This window comes from Thalia democratica, chromosome 6, assembly GCF_965202585.1.
Source record: "Thalia democratica chromosome 6, ktThaDemo2.hap1.1, whole genome shotgun sequence".
NCBI classification, from domain to species: Eukaryota; Metazoa; Chordata; class Thaliacea; order Salpida; family Salpidae; genus Thalia; species Thalia democratica.
Window position 1 is genome coordinate 29,126,313 of NC_139170.1, and position 21,049 is coordinate 29,147,361.

Genomic DNA, 21,049 nt, shown 5'->3' on the forward strand with positions numbered 1-21,049 from the left:
TTTCAAGGGCAAACAATTGTCAAAAATTTCGTTTTCGACCATGCAGCAGCATCTTACTTTCAAAAATATTGATTGGCTCAATGTAGAGGCAAGGCTGGTTCAGTCGAGAATTGTCATCAGTGTAAGAACTGAATAAAATGACTGCCTATGCGGCTCAAGCTACAGTTTTTTAATTAAAGTTTTACATGTCTTTGAGCTTAGAACAGGGATTGGAAACTTCTCTAGTAAATAGGTAAGATTTACTTGAAAGTCTTTCGCGGGCAAGAATTGTTGATAATCGTTTGCTAGCACTATATATTTTTTAAAACTTATTCCATAAAAAATAAATAAACAAATTATTTTTTTTTAATCCCAGTTTTCAGGTTTTGTAGTAACCTTGTGGATATGAAATAAAGACCAATAATATTGATACATAAGAAATTTGATGATATTCCGGGATTTCAAAAAATATTTCAGGATATTTAGCCGCCCTAAAAAAGTAAACTAAATGTCTAAAACAAAACTTTTTAAAATTATCATTTTACGTTCTGTTAAAGTAAAATAGATTTTAGGTTTTTTTATTAAGCTAAAGAAAAACTCGAATACATTTATTACGAAAAATTGTATACTAGTCAAAAATTTGCTTAACGACAAAGAAACTCTATATTCATATAAGCTAATAGTTTTTGTTACTTCAAAATGGCATTAAAAAGAACTTGATAAGACTAATCAAAATCTTAACAAGTATTTTCTTAAAGCGGGTAGGATTCTAATATGCACGAAGGGACACTTTTGCACGGCGTCGATTTTGCACAATGACTTTTTTTGCACGAGTTAAAAAAGTTTGATTTTTTTTTTATTAACCTCAATATATATATATATTTTTACTTTCACTACTACACTTAACCCTTACTCTCGGTAGGTAACTTTTTTTTCCTTCTTTATAATTTTTTATTTTATTGTTTTTTCATTATCAATAAATTTTATTTGGTATACATATACATTTTCTGTTACTGTTACCCTTCACCACACCCTTACCCTCGGTCTTTTTTCAAGTTTTATTTCTAATATTTCTATTTTTTATTTTTACTAACACTGTTACCCCTAACCCTTACCTTCGGTCGATATATTTTTTAATAATTAATCTTTTTAATGTCTTTTTTTACTCTCTTGCAAAAATGACCCTTCGTGCAAAAGTGTCCGTTCGTGCATATTTGACCCGTTCCCATTTAAATCAAGGATCGACAGTCCTATATAAGTCATTAGCTAATTTTCTATAAAAAAAGGTCTTCCGCAGATTGCAGTTAAAAAATAGTTATCCAATTGATTACTACTTAAAACCAAAAATTTGATAAAAAAGGCTAAAATTATAAATCCAGAGTAGTTACTTACTATCAAATTATGATTATAAACTGTAAACTTTTACAAAAAAATAAATAAGTAAGATTTAAGCTTAAAAGTACATCGCGGGCCGCATTTTACCCACAGGCTGCAGTTTGCCGATCCCTGCTTTAAATATTAAAAACTTATACAAATGAAGCACCAAAGATAGACTTATGAGTACTTTTTTTAAATGATTGAATAAAAATAGTATTTAAGAAACGCTTTTTTTCTTTTCGCTACTTAATTCTCTGTAAGACGGATGCCTTATTATGTGTCCGACTTTTCCCTCAGCAGTGTCGAGGCTGTACCCGTAGTTGTAGTAAGGTCCGTACCAAACCGTCAGCTCCTCCCCCTTTTTGATCTGCCTCGTTGTTCTGTACCATATCTGCTTGTCTTTGAGTTCGGCGTACAGCGTTTGGTGCTCTTTGTTCCTGCAAATTTGTGTTTTCCTTCAATAAATAGCATGGTTAGAAACTGAATTTATTATACTGAAGGAATACTAATAAATATTAGACACAGTAAATATAGGAACCGCTTAGTTCCAACCCGCGATCATTCCAACCCGAACAAATCCGAAAACCGCTTACCGAACGAGGGTAAGGGCTAATAGTGATAGTAAAAAACAAACACAAAATACAGTAGACTACCGCTTAAGTACGCAAATTGAACCCGACCAAAAAGTGCGTACTTAGCACGGGTAGTGCGTACTTTTTGACGACATATTATAATATGAAATTTAGTTGCTTGTTTTCTTTCTTACAACTAGCCACCAAATAATTAGACCAGATAAAGAAGTCCTTTATTTTAAATAACAATAATATGAGGGAACTTCTTAGGTTTTTTTTCGACATGATGAAACAGAGCCAAGATTTTTTTAAAATTTTGTATAGATTGCTAGTCAAGCTAAGTTTAGTTTTATTTATTACTTAAAATCATTTTTCTGTTATTTGCTTCATTGTTTCGGTTTAGAATAAACCTAGTTTTGTTTTTTATAGCTGAGATTTTTATCAAACATTTAATTTAGAAAGTAATACATTTATTATACTTTTCCATTAGCTAAAATGTGATTGATTTTTTATTTGAGAGAAAAACGTTTCAAGACTGTTTTTGTAAGAAAGTTTATATCAGTAGAAACATTAATAGTATAAATGCACAATGATAAGATGCTCATTTTTTTTTAACTTTAGTTTTTTGTTGATGTTGTTTCATTTTATATGTTTATTTTGACTTTATAAAATTTGTAACTAATTTTTGTGGTTAACTCTTTTTATATTTTGTCACAATAAAGTTAAATAAAAAGTTGCACCACCAAAGCCAAAATATGTCTCCCGTGATAATATGAGGAAACTTCTTAGGATTTTCAATGCTGAAATAAGAATGGATTCTCGCAAAAAAATCTGTGAAAGCAATTATTTAGATTATTTGTTTATTTAAATTTGTTATAAATATATAAAAAATTACAAAAAATAGATAAAAATGTTAGAATTTTTTTTGTCTTTCTGGATAAGTGCGTACTTAAGGTGGATGCGTACCAAAAAAAAAAGCGTACTTAAGCGGTAGTCTACTGTAAACAAAGAAAATAATAATAATAATGAAAGAAAGTTAACAAAAATATAGGGTGGGAATCGTAAGTATACTAGTAAATATAGACCTTAAATACAAATTAGGAAAACAAAACTAATTGATATTTTGTGAAAAATTTTGTGATAAAAGCTTTGCCTCTAAAGCAGTTTTGTTAAGCAAAATTAAGTTTTCAATTAAGAAAAATTACTGCATTGATCTTAATACCTTGTTCTACGAAATTCAGAGGTGATTTCTAAGATTTAAAGAACGTGATCACGGTTTTTGTTGGCGGTAGAGACTGTTTTCCGAAATCATCTATAAGTGTTTAAATGTTGCGTACTATTTCATTCTGATTGTCAACAGAACAATCTATCGTGAAAGGTTTTTTATTGAAAAGAATGTTTCTTGTTCAGCTATGCTATATTTTTGAAGAATTTTCTTTCTATCAACTTTGTTCAGATATGAAGTATTGTACTTTTCTCACTTTGTAATAAAAAACTTGAGAGTTTAGAAAAAGTTTTGACAATATTTGTCTGTAGTACCTAACCTACTTCATTAAACACATATTAACATATCCTAATTCTTATTTTTTAAAAACAGTAGGTGTTTTTAAACATAAACTCACAGAGCAGGTTGCACAAATTTCATCCAATTACCGTTTTTTGTTCCATCCACAAAGTGTGAAAAACACCCGTTATCAAAAACCTTTAAATATTAATTTTGAAGTTATACTAAATACACTTTTTATTTATTTTTTCAAAAAAAAAAGTTTTAAAAATGTATGTTTAAAAAAAATTGAACTAATTATTATTTTTTCCTTTTTTAAAGATTGTCATTTAAAAAAAGCCTAATACACAGCAAATAAACTTTTTTTCTAAATTGCTTTAAAGTTGTGCCCTTTCAATAATATTACCTTTTACCTTACTAGCTACTTTTTAAACACATGTAAAATTGTTTGTACACAGTAGGCCCTAATCACAATGAAAAAAAACATAGTAAATCTAACTTTTTTGTAAATATTGGTTTCTAAAAGTTTTCTAAAAAATAAACTTTACTAACATTATATCAGAACACTTTTTAAGTCAGAATATTTTTAAGCTTAATAGGAATTTCAATTACAACAAAAGTTATTAGACTTAAAATAGTAGCTTTTTTACTTGAACGTTTACTTATTCTAATAACAACTTAGTTTAATTTAAATTAAAAATTAGGCAGGTAGTTTACATAGGCACATATGTTTTTTTTTTGTAACAGTTTGTAACAAGGCTTTAATAATAAAAATTAATATGCTCTATTTTAAACACTAAATAACAACTTTAAAAAAAAATTCTATATTGTGCTGTCAAAGAATACTGTGTATGAAATACAAAAAAGCTCGCAATAAGAAAATAATAGGTACGTGGATAATTTTTATTATTTCTTATTATAAGGTGTTTAAAGATATATTACATATATTCGTTTAAAAAGATATATTTTACGGATATAAAATGTAATATGGTTCACTTGTGCGTATCTTTCACAATTTTTATATGTTTACAAGATTAAGGGCCATAAAAATTGAAAAAAATAACATAACTGTTGTCAATTAAAATTTCATCTTTCAGGCCACTAATTTAAAACAAAACATTAGCTCTATATATAAAAGCTTCCAATACTTACACATATACGACAGTTTTTTTAAAAGAAGCACTTTTGAAAATATAATAAATTAAAGTTTGATAGTTTCATGGGTTTTTTATTGTACAATTTATTGTAGGATTGTATCAGATAAAAAAAAGACTTAGTCTTAAAAGTTCATTTTAGTTTTTAAACACAAAAACTACATACAATTCGTACTTTAAGTTTTCATATAAGAGCCAATCTTAATTTTAGTAAACATATGCGGTGTAGTTATCAAAAAACTTTGTTATTAATATTCTAAAAGAACAAAGTTTAAAAACTACTTATATAACTAACATGAGTGATACCAATGTGTTGTAGGGTGCCAAGCGGGAGGTTTAGTAGTGTTAGCTGAGTTTGTAACACTACTAGTGGCAAAACATTTTAATGTTTCAAATACATGTAGTTTTATTATGGTAAAACTTTTAGAGATAAAGTAATGGTTAGGATTAGACCAGGGGTCGGCAAACTGCAGCCCGCGGGCCAAATGCGACGCTCAAAATCAAAATCTGCGGCCCGCGAGCTCCTTTTTAGCAAAAATTATACATTTAAAAAACAATATTTTATTTTTTTTGTGATGAAAATTTACATTTAGGCTCTTAATTCAATAAGTACTCTTTATTAATGGTCTAATATTGCTTTATTTGTTATATTTTTGATCTTAATATTATTTTTCTACTGATTAATAGAATATTTTTTAGATAAATGCGGCCCTCTAACGTTTTTTTTTCTAAATAGTGCAGCCCGCTAGCAAATTTTTCTAAGAAAATCGGCCCGCATGTCACATAAGGCTGCCGACCCCTGGATTAGACTTTGAGTTAGAGTACGAGTTAAGGGTCAAACAACTAGGCTAAAAAAAATAATCAAGCATATCTGTAAAAAACTTTATGTATATGAAGCAGTGGCAAACACATTAAAGCCTTCCTGCAAAGCACCACAAACTATCCCAACTATTATCGTTTTTATATTTATTATTGATTTGATGGATTTTATGTCAAAACTAAAAAAAAACATTTAAAATAGTCACTTATAGATATTAGATAAATATGTATAAACGATTTAATTATGCTCTGCATCTCCTAGGATATAGGTAATAACCACAACATGAAGAGCTTAAACACTAATTGAGCTTCAAACCTATACAAAGAATTAAACGATACAAATTTAATTAATCCAAAAAAAAATTAAAAACAAAATATATAAAACCTGCTAGAGTTTTACAAGCGGATTTTTGATAACCTAGAACAGGGGTCGGCAGGTATTTGGTGCTCGCGGGTCAAATTTCAAGTTTTCAAAATCTTCGCGGGCCACAGTTTTAGTTTTAGTGATACTTGAATAATCTTTTGGCTTCAGTTTTGGTCACACCAGAGATAGTTTTACTTTTATTCACTTAATTACTTTAAATGACTTTTAGCTATACATAGAATGCCTATTTAATATATAAATATATATTGTAATAGAATTTAAATTGTTTAATATAAAATATGTACTTTCTTAAATACTTAATAAGTTAAACTTAATAAAATACGTGTATTATTTTGCTTACAACCTATTCTCTGTAAAAACCGAGCTTGAAAAACATTTATGAGTCACTTTTATACATTTTTTATATTATGAACCACCTTTTCATATTCTAAAAACTGTTTACTTTAGAAAATAGCTTTTGCGTCTTAAATAGTTTGCACTCTTTAGAAAATTCAGTAATTAGTCAATCAAATAAAATTAACATCTATTTATACCAGGGTTTCCCAAAGTGGGCGATATCGCCCCCATGGGGGCGATTTTAGTAAGTCGGGGGGCGATAATTAGTAAGGGGGCGAAAGGGTGGGCGATAACGAGTAGGGGGGCGATTTTAAAATTTTTGACTGTCATAACATATTTACTTTTTTTCTTGCTATTTTACTAATTTTGGCTAGCTATTAAATATTTGACCCTGAGGTAAAACTTTAACAAAAAAGTTCATTTTGTTCATGTAAAATATAGAAAAAAAATTAAGTGTTTATGACTCCTACTTTCAAGTAAATTACATATTTTGTAGCATATATTTTCTTATTTAACAATTACATAGATCATAGACGATCGGAGTCCCCCTCACCATTTTATAACCTGACGTATATGTTATTTGGGGTCATAAATGGTTTTTTTAAATCTATGTTATCTATTATTAACTTACACCTCATGATATTTCCAATTGTTTTTTTAAAAGTCACTAAATTAGACTAAGAAATAGAAATATACAGGGTTGCCAATTTACCTGAAAACTTGGAAAAACCTGGAATTTGATAATTTAGGCAAAAAATAAAACTAGAAAAATCTGGAAATTATAACAATTTTAACATATTAAGTAGTAAAATTTCGATTTGACACGTAAAAGCTATCATATAGATAAAAATATAAATCCCTTCGAGGCAGATATTTTTAATGTAAACGACTTACAGGAAACATTCTCAGACTTACAAACAAACCTTGAACTTAAAGTAAATTTTTCTAAAGAACGATATGAAAGCTTTTGGACTCAACAAAAACTAAGACAAAAGTATCCAATCATTTGAAAGGTATTTAGATTGTTGTTTATAGGTTTTCCTTCTAGCTATGTTGTTGAGAAAGCTTTTAGTTCAGTTATCAACATCTTGAGCAAAAGATCTAATCTAGATATTTGTAAAGGAGGTGACTTGAGGCTTTGTTTTACTGATTAAGAATCAGATTAGAAAACCTTGCAAGCAGTCATGAACCTCATCCTTCACATTATATTAGATTTCAGTAGCATACATTTTTTTATGAAAGCTTTTTTATTTTATTAGATCTTTTAAAACATTTGTTATTTAACCTGGTTTGTATTTTATTTAAGTAGTCTTTTTATAATAACAGTTTTATTAAGTTATTTATAGTACAACAGGTTTGCATAGTGCCTAATAAATATTAGTTACCGTAAACTTCCTCTTGAGTTAACACTTTTTACCCAAAAAGAAGTGCAAATATATATATTTTTTAATTTACCTCAAATAAAGTCTATTACTAAGTAAGTATTAATTAAACAAAAAATATACAATATTTAATAGCTTATATAGACCTTTTTTTTAATAAATGTTTGTTTTATATTTTAGTGGATTTCATGTTTATTCATATCATTATTGCATATAACATACTTGAATTTGTCATTTTGTAAAAAAAAATGGTAATAATTTTTTGAGTTTGCACTTTTTGATTTTGTTCAAAGTGCGAACTCAAGCGGAAGTCTACTGTATTTATTAAATGGTTTATGTTTTAAAATTGTTAATAGTTTTATTTTGACCTGGTTAATTTTGTAGTTTATATTTGTCGTTTTACATTACACTAAAAATTTTTATTGCACATTGATTAAAATAATTGTTTGAAAGATATTTATTTGACAGATTTTTCTTATTACTTATTTAATCTATATAAATAAAAAAATCTTGATGACCGTTAAAGTTTTTATTTCAAAAATTTTTTTTTTTGTTTCAAAGAGTATAGATTTGGTGTCTCTATTTGAAATGACTTCAAATTTTTCATTTAAAAGATTCTTAAACTCAATTTTATTTTCTAACTTGATATATTATTGTTAAAAAATCTATATATTAAGGAATTTTAAACTATCAATACACCTGTTTTTTGTTTTATCTTACTTCAATATATATTAGCGATTAGAATTTGCTGTTTATTTTAATAGTTCAACACTAGCTTTTAGTTTTCACTATTATCCTCTGTTAAATTATTATAGGCTAATAGCTAGGAAAATAAAAATTAAACAGAATTAAATAAGATCATCAAAAAGACTGCTACAGTTACAAAACAAAATTTAAACTTAAAGTTTTTTTATAACTAATTACCTTCTGTTCACAGAATTAACTGTAAACTATTGATTTTTTTGAGTAAAAATTAAGAAAAAAAGATTGTTAGAATTAGGGTTTAGTTTCCTATTGGTTATTCCAAGTCAAATAATATTTCATGGTAGTCTACTATGAAACATATAGTTTAAAAAAATTGAAATTAAATTTTTAACCTTACAAATAACTTGCTTATAATATATCTTTGCATTAAAATTGATTATTTTACTGCATTAACTGAAGCTGTTGATGAAACCACTTTTCATGTGAGATAATCAACCAGTCGGTAAAACTTCCTCAAACTATATAAGATTTATGTTTTAATATTTATTTTATTATGTGTAATATAAAATGTTCATTCTTTTATAGTTTTTTAATCTCTGGTATAGTAATTTTATAATAAGCCTATTTATAAAATAATTTAAGTATTTTGTGCGGCTTAAATAAGTTACTTAGTATTAACTTCTAAATGTCCGAAATTCGTTATATGAAAGTTTATTATAATGTCAGGTTTCAGTTAAGATTTCAGATGGGTAGCATACGGTTCAGATCTAGTTAAATTTTGACCCGCTAAGTAACTTGAAAACTACTTGTGCACAATAAATAAAATTTAGTTCTTCGATACTTAATATTTTAAAACAGTCTTTCAATTTGGTTTTCGGTTCAAAACTGTATTTCCTAGATATCAATAATATTAAATCATTTTATTACAGTTTTGCTCAAGTTTTTAGATTTTCTTATATGTTATTTTTTTAAATTACGCAGCCCAGAATTACATTTTTTAACGAGTTAAAACTAGAAATGATATGATAGTAAATATGAATTGCTAACAACAAAATTTGTCTACCACTGACCTAAAAGTTTCATTAGTTTCGAAACAATTCATATTTAAACAGGATTGATTACAGATTACAAAGGCTTTTTAGTTATTAAGTATTTTGTTACACTTTACTTAGCTTATAAGAAAATAACTGTAAACTATTTTCTTAAGCCCTGTAAACTACTTTAAACACAGCCCAAAAGTGCATGCATAAAAAGTACCAGACTAAATTACATTTCGAACACAACTTTTCTGGCTCAAAAGTTTGTACTCAAGAGAAAACCTACTTTGTAAAATCGTAGGGGGCGATTTTTTTTCAAATTTCTAAAAAGGGGGCGATTTAGTAAATGAGTTTGGGAAACCCTGATTTATACTGTAGATAAGCTAAATCAATTTTTTTAGCATAATTAATGCTGAAATACTTAAGTAAAATACCTTATTAGTAATTAATTAGTCTTTTACACGGTTGCCACTTTAAAAGCAAAAAATTCTGAATTATATAAAAGTTTACTAAAAGTTAAAATAGCTAAAAACTTTCTGTTAATCAAGCCTAAATACATAACTAAAATATCATTATTATAAAAAATCACAATATGTATATCGACAAAAAATTACAATTAGTAAACTACACTACAGTCATAAAAATTATTCTTAGAATTCGAGGATTTATTCAAAGTATTTGAAATAAAAGTTTGAGATACACCTGAGTTTTATAAAAATTTCTTAAACAGCTTTAACCTAGTCTGAATTTTTTAAAATTTTTAAACTAGCCTGTTTGTTTGGCAACCCTGTTAAAAATAAAGTACACAAAGTAAAGAAATACCGAAGTTTATTAACAGTGAATTAATTATATAACTAAAAAAATTCAGCGTTAATGGATAATTAAGTTTTTGAACATTTTTATCAAATATATAAAAATTTATTAAGCTATTAATGAATTAGAAAAACCTGTTTTTTATTGAGCACATTGGCAGTTCTTTATCTGCATTAACAATATTGCATTTAAAAAGACGGATGTGAACTATAAGACGAGCTATAAGAACTATAATACGTTATTTCGGAGTTATTGCGAGAATAAAAAAAAAAAAGTCGCTTAGGTCAGTTTCAACAACGCACATAATCATTTCAGTAATTACAGACTGATCAGAAAAAACTGTTTAGGCAAGTTATAAAGTAGCAAAATTAATTACTAAAAAAGATATCGTTGTGAGTTGAAACCTTATTTAAATAATTTGTGTTTCCGTTAGTAAAATATCTTTGTTTATTTCTTCAATATCAACAAAAAGTCGTGTTTAGGAAATGTCTGAAGATTATAAAGCCGCATAAACCAAATTAAGATTTAAATTAATCTGTTAAGATGCAAGAACTGATACAACAGATATTGCTAATTTTAGAATTTTTATTACAGGTGGTTTTACTAATTTTGATATTTTAGAAGAATTTCTAGGTTTAGTTCCAATACAAAGCACAACAATAGGTAAAGACATTTTAAAAGCAAAGGGGCAATGCACCAATATAGATTTTTTAAAAGTACAACTTTTTGCTTCTATTTTTAGTATATAATCAAGTTAAAGGTAAAAAAAAACTGTCTTAAATAATATAGAAAAATTTAAAAGATACCGTTGTAATACTATAAATGTGTTTTTTACTAAAAAATGTTTATATTGTAGATTTTTGTGTCAAATCAAAATTTTATTACTTACCATGTAAAAATTGTTTAAAATTCCAGGTTTTTTCGATAATTCTCAAATTCAAGGCTTTTCCAGATTTTTTAAGTATACATTGTCAAATTTAAAGCTTTTCCGGGATTTTTTGGCAACACTAATTGTTCACACTTATATGTATACAATTAGTATAAATTATAAATTAAATTGTATCAGGTGAAAGACATAAAACTTAAAAAATATTTAAATTCAAACCAACACTGTGCATTGAATAAAACACGCATCATAAATTTAATTTACCACTCTTTAAAGCAAAAAAGTCAGTCCGAGTGACCAAAACTAGCCTGATATTTTAGCATACAAAAATCAATTCAAGCCAAAAACTAAAAAAAAAGACTAAATTAACCTGATATTTGAAGTCTTCAAATAGTCATAGTCTGAGTGTGTGGCAATTTCTATTTGTTTATTTGATCGAATTTGAACTACTTTGATTAAAAAGGTACAAACTTAATAAATTACCATTTCTCAATCTAGTTTGTATTAAATAGGTAGTTCCAAAAAACAGCAACTGTTTATATTAGTATGCAACGCATAAAAATAAACTTTTTTTTGCCAAAAAACATGGTTTGAAAAATCGAAAAGTACACCTAACAAAATTTTTTTTAATTTATGTCATATATATTGCTTTAAATGTGTCTTTACACACTTAGATATTACATGTAGAAACAATAATGCTAGAAAATTGTGCATAGACTAAATTTTATCTCGTTAAGTATTAAATAAAAAGTGGTTTAAAATATTAGCATCTTTGTTAATTGGCGTGCATAGGAATTAATTTAAAATGTAATGAAAACTTCTAAAAAATCAAAGGTGTCAAAATCAAAATAAAATTTCCCTTATTTCTTATTATTATTTTTAATATTATTATTATTATTAAGTTATTTTAATTTATTTTGTGTAAACTAGAATATAACATTTAGAAATAAAACATCTGTAATAGAAACTTAGGTATAAAAACGAGTAAAAAAAACTAAACTGTAAAGAAATTACATTTTAGTAAATTACTGTGCATTACTTTTGTACAAAACGGGAAACATTTGCATTTAGTTTTTACCAAATAGGTATTATATAACTATCTTATTAATTCAAATCACTTTTTACACTCTTTTTTCAAAAAATAATTTGCTATTGTAAGAAGAAAGTTATTATGAAATTGAGAAAAAAATCCTGGTAGAATGCTAACCTGTCTTTTTCACATTTTTAGGCTAAATCAGTAAAGTCTTTTAATTGTTTTAAAATGTTATACAGGAACTTAAAACTAAATTTATCAAATAAATTTTTGCTCAGCGGGCCACATTTACATGCTCGCGGGCCGCAAAATTTTCTTTCGCCGGCCGCATTCCATTCAAAAAAATAACGTGTTCGTGGGCCGCAGATTTACCCTTTGCGGGCCGCAGATTTACCCTTTGCGGGCAGGCATTTGGCCCGCGGGTCGCAGTTTGCCGACCCCTGACCTAGAATAAGGTATGTATGCTTTTTGTAGGAAAAACATTTCTGCTAACTTTTTTTTTAAATATAAGTCTAAAAAAAATATTTACAAAAATATATCATAATTTGTTTTTATTTTTGTTTTTAAGGAATGAATTAATAAAAATGTAACCTTAATAAAAGACATTTTAGTACTATTGTTTAAATAATATCTAATATTACAATAAATTTAAAAAAAAAGTTTATAAACACAAATATAATTACTTACTAATATGTTATAAATATTATTAAAGTTTAATTTACAATTTAAACTAAATACCTCCCATGTGTAACCTTTTCCTTTAGTCAACTGCCTTTTCTCAGCATCAATGAGAAGCTTTGAACCTTTTCTGTTGTCAATTTTAGTACCCAGGTAAGGACCAAAGATTATGTTTTTATCAATATCTATCGCTGCAAAAACCCCAGAAATAGATGCAGGATTAATTTTTGACTGTCTCATTTGCAAACATTGAGGTAGTGTTTTTTCAGCTGTTCTTTGTCCATTCTGCAAATTACTATGTGAATTACATTATAAAAAAAACTTTCTACAGAGCTATGAAACAAACTTTCAAGATAGCCTGGTCAGGGACATGCCTCCATTTTTGAAGTGGGCTGGGACTTTCAAAGTCTTCAGTGATGAGATCAGAGATTGGAGTATCTGAAAAAAAAGATTATAACATCTATAACTTTTGTAATACATATATAGTTTAAATTTCATTTTTGCTCAATCTGCCACAAATAACGCATGAGAGCTTAAAAAACAATAAAATCAATTTTTTGAAAACTTTTAAGTGAATATAGAAAACCTATTGAATAAAAACAGCATGGTTATAATATACAAAAAAAATGAAAGTTATAAAAAGTAATATTCAGTTTAGTTTTAAAGACATTAGTCTTCTTACTGCTCAAAAAAAAAAAATTATTTCCAGTAAAAATCCTGATTATTTTGATGTTTCATTAAAAAAAACTAGTTATGCTTCATTCTACAGTTTCAAATTTGTTATATAACTATATTTTACTTTTAAGCTACACAAAAACAAAATTGTTATTAGGTACTAATAAATTTGTAAATCAAATAAAAAATAAAAGAAACATTTATATTTATTTTTAAACTAGTCAACAATATCCTATATAGCTTTGAGTTTACTGGTATATTTAAACTTTAAATAAATGTTATAATTTTGCATAAAACTATAAACATACCTTAACATTTAAAACTTTATAACTATGCATTAAAGTTTTCACAAAAAAAATCATTTTCTTAAATATTTCAAAGTGAGCTTGCACCAAAACCACGATGAACCTTTCAGAACATTTGTAACCCATGTTCGAAGTAAGGCAGAAACTTATAATTTCACCACGGTTAGTGAGTGTGAATGTGGAAAGAAAAATCATACAAGTTATATAGAAATAGCAACTAAAGACAATATGCTTGCAGGTGTAGGCGACAAAGATATTAGAAGAGAAGTTATAAGCACCGAAGATATCTTGTCCAGGTCATTGTTTGAGATAGTTTCCTTTATTAAAAGTAAAGAAACGGGCAGACATGCAACAGAGAACTCTTGGAATGTATCAGCGGTATCTTTGTTTCAACAACAGAAAAAGCAATATTTTAATGTAGGGTAAAAATGTACCTTACCAGCGCTGTAAAAAGTTGTTTTATCCATTCAAAGGGAAAGGAACTCAGAATGTAAAACCTTTCAGATATTGTTTTCTTGTTGGAGCAGCCAGGCAAAGAAAGTTAATTCTGTTCAAACCCTTGATGATGCAACCAAATACAATTTTATGCAACTAAATACAGAAGTAATGTCATTACACGCTAATAAACAAATTATGTTGAACAACATTATTTTTGACAAAAGAAATTTGCGTAGAGCCAAGATATTCAACCATCCACATGCATCATTTAAAATCACTATATATGGCGCAAATAAGTTTGTTATGGGTAGTGCGTTAGCTAATACTGGTGCACAGTCAAACTTTTGGGGATGTAAAAAATTCCACGATGCTGGTTTTGGTAAGAATGACCTACCACCTGTATCAATCACAATTTAAGCTGCTAACAAAATTCCAATAAATATCTTAGGTGCTTTCATAGATACTGTTAGTGGAATGTCTCCAAAGAACGAGGTAGTCAGCTGCAATAGTATTATTTAGGTCAGTGACTAAGTAACTGGGTTTTTTCCCTCGTATGAAACAATGGTTGAACTTCTAATCATAAATAGAGATTTTGCCACTATTGGTACTCAGCTGCCTCATCAGCATTATAAAGTTGTTGCAAATTTGAATGATAAAGAAATGTCATCAAACAGCAGTTTTCATTGGTTTGAAAGTTTTCAAGAGTTTGAAGTGGAGCGCTTCTTGAGCGGATTTGACAAGATCCGTGACATCAATCTCAAGCAGGGGTACAGATTTGTGTTGTTTGACAATGCCTGTTGATGAAGTAGCGTACGCAGAAGCCAACCAGGGCGTCAGGGAAGAAGGGATCTTGGAGTTCCACTCTCAACAAGATTTGAACAAGGCAATGGACGAGCTTGATGGAACTGAACACAAAGCTAGGAAGTTAAGACCTTTGTACGTTGGCAGTAGGTGTCTACTGCAAAACCAGAGCAGCATCAATCCAGGTAAATGGGACAGAAGTGGAGTTGTTATGGAAGTGCTTCCACATGATCAATTTGTGGTAAGAATTGATGGCTCACAGAGATTGACACAAAAGAGTAGAAGGTTTTTAAGATTGTACAACCCCATCTCAACAAGTATTGATGCAAAGGCATGCTGTGGTTGGCGTTGAGATCAACCTAGATCTTAATGTAAGAGGACAATGTAAGAGGACAATGTAAGTCATCAATCTCCTGATTCGCCTTCAATGTTTTCAGATGGTTTGAATGGTTTCAGAACTAATGAGACAAATGAAGCTGATGGGGATTATAAGAATGTTGAGGAAGAGTACACTACTGCTTCTATGGTTCCCATAAAAAGAAAGTACCACTTGCTCTGTGTAGGTTAAAAGACTTTAATACCCCAGGTTCAAATTGGTGATATTAACAAAGACAGAGTGGAATTACGTTAAATTGGATATGTTTAGTTGTGTAGAATTTAATTGTAATGTTATTTTATGCTGTAATACAGTTATAATATTTATTTGTTTTAATTAAAAAAATCCTTTTTTTAACAAAACCAATTCAACTTTATTAGTATATCCAAATTTTTTTCTATTTTTATAAATGCACTTTGTTACTTATCTAGATTAACTCATTTGAGATTTGTTTTACCCTAAGTTTATTTTTCCTTAAATGAGCTGAAGGGGGTGTAGAATTATTAAGCTTTAGCTCATTTTAGTTTATATATTTACACTTGTTATTAAATTCACTTAATTCAACAAAGACTTATTCTTCAAGTAGCAATAACTTTAGATAAAATAAATGGTTTAAAAACTAGGTTTATACATATACTTTATATACAATAACTATCATTTGCTTTAGATTTGTATAACTATATTAAAAAAGAATAGAAACCTTCTGAGTTTCTTTTAGTTAAAAACAAAATTAAGCAAACTCTGTTGATCAAAAATGATTAATAGATAAAAAAACAATTATTTCAATTCATAAAATGAGTATAAAAAATATACTTTTGTTACTACAAATCTTAATACATACCAGTTTCAGGGTTTGTGCGCAAAATTTTTTTCAATTAGCCTGACTGAGACCAATTTAGCCTGACATTTTTTAAAAGTAAGGATAGTCCCCTTTGGAAGTCATTTTAGGTATTGGGGGGTCTTGATTAGTACTATTGTAGTCTACAACTTCAACCAGCTAATCTCAAAAATATTTTGAGCTTTAAAAATCTGCAAAAAGCAACTCATAGCTCAGTTACAACTCAATAAAGTAAGACTAAATTGTGAAAAAGGTGATTGACCCCCCCAGTATGCCCTTAACATAACAAGTTCAGTGATAAGTTTAAAATAAGTGTTATATCTGATCTATTAGTAGTGTAAAAATTTAATATGTATTACTAAACACAACTGTTCAATTTTATTAAACACTAAGTAAAAACATTATAACCAGAAGATTTATAATAAAACATCACATTGTTGTGTTTTACTGAAATTTAAATGAAACGCTTAGACGAGTATTAAAATTCAAACAAAAAGCTAAATTGTTGAAGTAAACTGTAATGTTTAAACTGTATTTTTTTTATGAACTTTCATAATTATGACGTATATAATCTACTGAAAACAAAATAATGAAGATTCTTAAAAATGTTTTTAGAGATTCAACAAAAGGTTTTAAGCATTTACTTTTACAAATACTGACTGATTTTATCTTTAATAACTAAATCTTCATTTAGAAATAAATTTACATCTCAATTTGATCTTAAAAAGATTTCTCAGTTTTTTTAATCAAACATTTTCAAGCATTTGAACTGAGAAAAACTGAAACTCTCAATAAAAAAAAAAAACTGATTTAGCCTGACGCGCACAAACCCTGCAGTTTCCACAAAATTTTAAAAACAATCTAGAAATTTTTTTAAAGGTATAATTTTAAACACTTAAAACTAGAGCTATTTGTTGTACAGTGCTTATTCACTTATCCGGACTTCACTTATCCGGACAGTTTTGGTCAGACAAAAATTCAAAAAAAATTCAATAGTAAACTCAAAAATTCATTCAAAAAATTTCGCAACTTTTTAAATTCCATAAGTTTTTTGCTGAAAAACGTGGAAAAACTATAAAACCAACGTCTACTATTTCTAATTTTAGTAAAACTTTTAATAAAATCTAATTTTTTAGGAGTGATATGTTTCTGTTAAATTGACTTTAAACTTAGTAAAAGTTTCCTGTTTTCTTTCTGTCTGTTTTTTAAATTAAAAAAAAGTCTTTCATTTCATTTAAAGAGATAGGTTTACATTATTTTTTGTTTTTAAAGATAAATTTAATTTATATTTTCTGCTAAACAAAAACTAAATTATTTTTTAAATTGAGAGTTAGGGCAGGTGGAATTACAAATGATGAATTTTACTTGTTTGACCCATAAAAAATGTATATAGTTGCAGAGGGTTAGTAAGTCTGATGTTTTTCTAGCATAGAAAAAATAAATTAATTAACCTTAAGTTCAGCTTTTATTATTTATCCTTTTATTATATATTACTTACAATTACTATGTATTTGTTTTTACCATAACACTTTTAATATGCATTGAATTATATGCAGCAGTTATATTATTATGTGAAAAAAATGTTTTTTTGTAGTTATCCGGATTTTTAGTTATCCGGGACACGTTTACAGAAAAATCTTGCCAAACGTGTCCGGATAAAAGAATAAGCACTGTACTAAACAAAACTTTAGTACAATAAAACGTTTATAAAAAATATATACTTTTAAAATAATTGTAAGAAAAACACAACTTTATGTTTGAAAATGCATCACTTGACATAATTAATATTTAAAAACTAAATTGTCAATAGTATAAAAGTTTTTGAATGGAAAACAAAAGAAAATATTTACTGAAGAGTACTAAAAACTACTTATTATGACTTTTTATATATTTATTTACTTTTTTTTTCTTTAACATTTTCTTTCATTTTAAGTAAAATAAAAATTTAGGAAATAAAAATGTATTTTAAAATTGATTAAGTTTAAATTTCTATGTAAACTTTCATGTTGTTGTTCTTTTATGTTTAAACTCAGAATTTTGTTCAAATTTAAACTTTTTTAGCTGATAAAAAATTATAAGAAAATTAAATTTTGTATAACATTGGGAAAATTACTAAAACCAAGAAAAAATCAAGTGTTTTTCAAATCTAACCAAATTTATTAATTGAAATCAAGTGCTTTTTCAGCAAGTTTAAAAATCAAAAGAAAGCAAGAAAAGTGGGAATCCTGCACAGTGCACATAGTTGTGATTAGAAAAATACTATTTAATTTAGCAAATATTTTATATATATAACAACTAATGTATAAAATAAATTATAAATTATAAATTTTTTAACAATACAATGTTTTACTCGCTTGAAACTAGTCAAACGAGATCTTCAGTTGTTTAAAATTGTAAATATTTATATAATAACATGTAGGAAGTAATAATAATAATAATGTATAAAATACTATATGTAAACTGTTAATATCCTATTGTTAGTAAATATAATAGTATTAAGACTATATTTTTTCATTTAGCAGCATTATTTTATGATGTATAGTTCAGAAACCATATTAAAATATACGTAGAATTTTTAAATTAAAATAAAATTTTAAAGACTTTTATTATTAACTTAACTGAAATTTGTAAACAATAACTTTTATTGTTTATTTTATTTATCAATGATATTCAAAATTAGAGTGGGCATCTTATATTTTAAAGTTATCATACATTTAACATTGCAAAGGGTAGAGTATTTTATTATAATTTTTACCATACTTTTTTACTACAAAAAAAAGCACAATACACATGCTAAAGTAAGTCTCAAAAAAAGTTCTTACCATCATACTCTTGTTTTGGCACTAGTAATGATGAGTTGATCATACTTTTATTTTGACTATGATTTCTCCAAGTTTGTTTTACTTATATCTAACAAACAGGTGTTACAAAGCTTTGTTTTTGATCAAACTATGGATATTATAGTATAGTAAGGCTAGCTTTGAATTTGTCAACTTTTAATCCCCTAAGCTAAGAGCTGTAGTAAATTTTACAAAACGTTCATTGGTTCCAAAACTATTCAAATTCAACAATTAAAATTCTTTTAAAAGCTTTTTAGTAAGTCCTAAAATTTATTTTAGCAATATTTCAAAAAATAATTTAAACTTCAAAAAATTTTTATGTAGGTTTATTACTAAAATTTTAATTTACTGTGGTGTACGATTCGATAACCAAAAGGCTTTTTGATACACCAGGTCCTAAGAACAAACTTTTTAGCGCTTTTTTATCGTTCAATAAACAATAAAAAAAAATATGTTAAACGAAAGTAAAAAACTAAACTGTCGGAACTTAAAATTTTAGATTTTAAATAAACTTGTTGTATCCCTTTTTCTTCTAAGGTAAATGTGATTACTTAAAGTTAGTTATCTGTTTTTCTCTCTTAAGACAGGTATATTTAATTTGTTATTTTTTTTAGTTGTTGTGAATACCAAAATTTATTATTGTGATCTTAAATAAATGTGCGGAAACATATTGGTATTGAAACCTTTCTACTTAGAGAAGCTACAACTCATTTTATTTTCTATAATTATATTTGCTTTGGTCAAATTTTTACAAAAAGTTTAACTACGCATAAACAATTTTTTCTTGAAAACGTGTTTTAAGTAAACAAGGACCTAATACTAAAATAAAACTACATCACATAGTGATGAAAACCAAGTAAAAAAAATAGTAAAACCTTCACTTAACAAAAAAAAAGATAAGCTATTCTTCGAAATAAACTATTTAGTTAGTATTTGCCTTTAACTGGTGAAGAGTTGAGCTCAAAGAATTTTAGAAAACTACAGTTGACTTGATTGCTTTAGATGGTTACTTGAAGTAATTGAAGAAATAAGAATGTTTTCTACAGTGTAACAAATGTTTCAAATACAATATACAAGACTAAAAACATTTAATAGCTTACAAAGCAATAGAAGTCTTTCAGCATTTAGTTTATCAGACAAAACTTGTTTATAAAACAAAAACTTTTGAGTACAAGATTTTTAAAATAAATTGATACAAATGTTTAAATTAATATGTCAAATAAATCATTTCAGAAAAATTATTAACAACTAACATAAAAAAAAAGTTCTAATTTCAATTTGTTTGTTAGTTATTCTTTAACGAATTGTTGGTAAGTATCGAACTTACTTGAAACATAGCAGAGTGCCTTAGAGTAAGAAAATAATTGTATTAACACTTTATAATTTTTTACCTTTTGTCTTTATATTAAAAAAAAACCTTCATACTAGTATTAAAATTTTTGAATAATATTTAAAAAAAATAAGTTAAGGATCTTAATTTTTCAAAACAAATTGAAAAATACGGTAACAACAGCCGCATTTCTAAAAAATAAAAGTTTACGAAGTACTTAAATTATTTAAGACTGCGACAAGTTTCTTTGTTATAAACTAATAACATATTTTCACGGAGTTTTCTTGGTTAAGATCAGGGGTCAGCAGCCTTTTGTAACTCGCGGTAAATTTTTGTCAAAAAATTTGCTCGCGGGCCGCAAAATTTAGATAAAAGTCTTCGAGGGCCGCAGTTAATTTAAAATAATTCTATTAATCAGTAGAAAATTAGTATTTCAGATCAAAATTTTATATAAAATAAGCAACAGTAGACCACTAGAAAAGAGTACTTATTGACTTAATAGCCTTACTGTAAGCTTGTTTTTGACCTTTAATTCTAATGTTTTTCAAAAAGTATGTTTTTGGCTGAAAATTGACTCATTGGCCTCATACCTTGACTTTGAGGGTCGCGTTTGGCTGTACTGATCTAGAAACTGTGTTAATAGTTTAACATACAAAAAAAAAAAAGGCGTAAGTTATGAATAAATCGATTTTTTTTGTAAATAATCAAATATTCCAATGAACTAATTTCGATTAAATTTCCACCACGAAAAATTATTATCAACTCTTGTCTTTTTTTTTAACAGTA

General features: G+C 27.0%; 1 protein-coding gene across 1 annotated transcript; it reads right to left on the reverse strand.

The window, feature by feature from the left end:
- Positions 1–1,360: 1,360 nt before the first annotated feature.
- Positions 1,361–19,031, reverse strand: LOC145838679 (PR domain zinc finger protein 14-like). Its single transcript, XM_082946301.1, has 5 exons — positions 18,916–19,031; positions 13,007–13,098; positions 12,721–12,945; positions 3,551–3,630; positions 1,361–1,793 (listed from the first exon to the last, which is right to left on the reverse strand). The coding sequence occupies exons 1-5, from the start codon at positions 18,956–18,958 to the stop codon at positions 1,574–1,576; spliced, it is 660 nt and encodes a 219-aa protein (XP_082802427.1). The 5' UTR covers positions 18,959–19,031; the 3' UTR covers positions 1,361–1,573.
- Between the last annotated feature and the right edge of the window lie 2,018 nt (positions 19,032–21,049).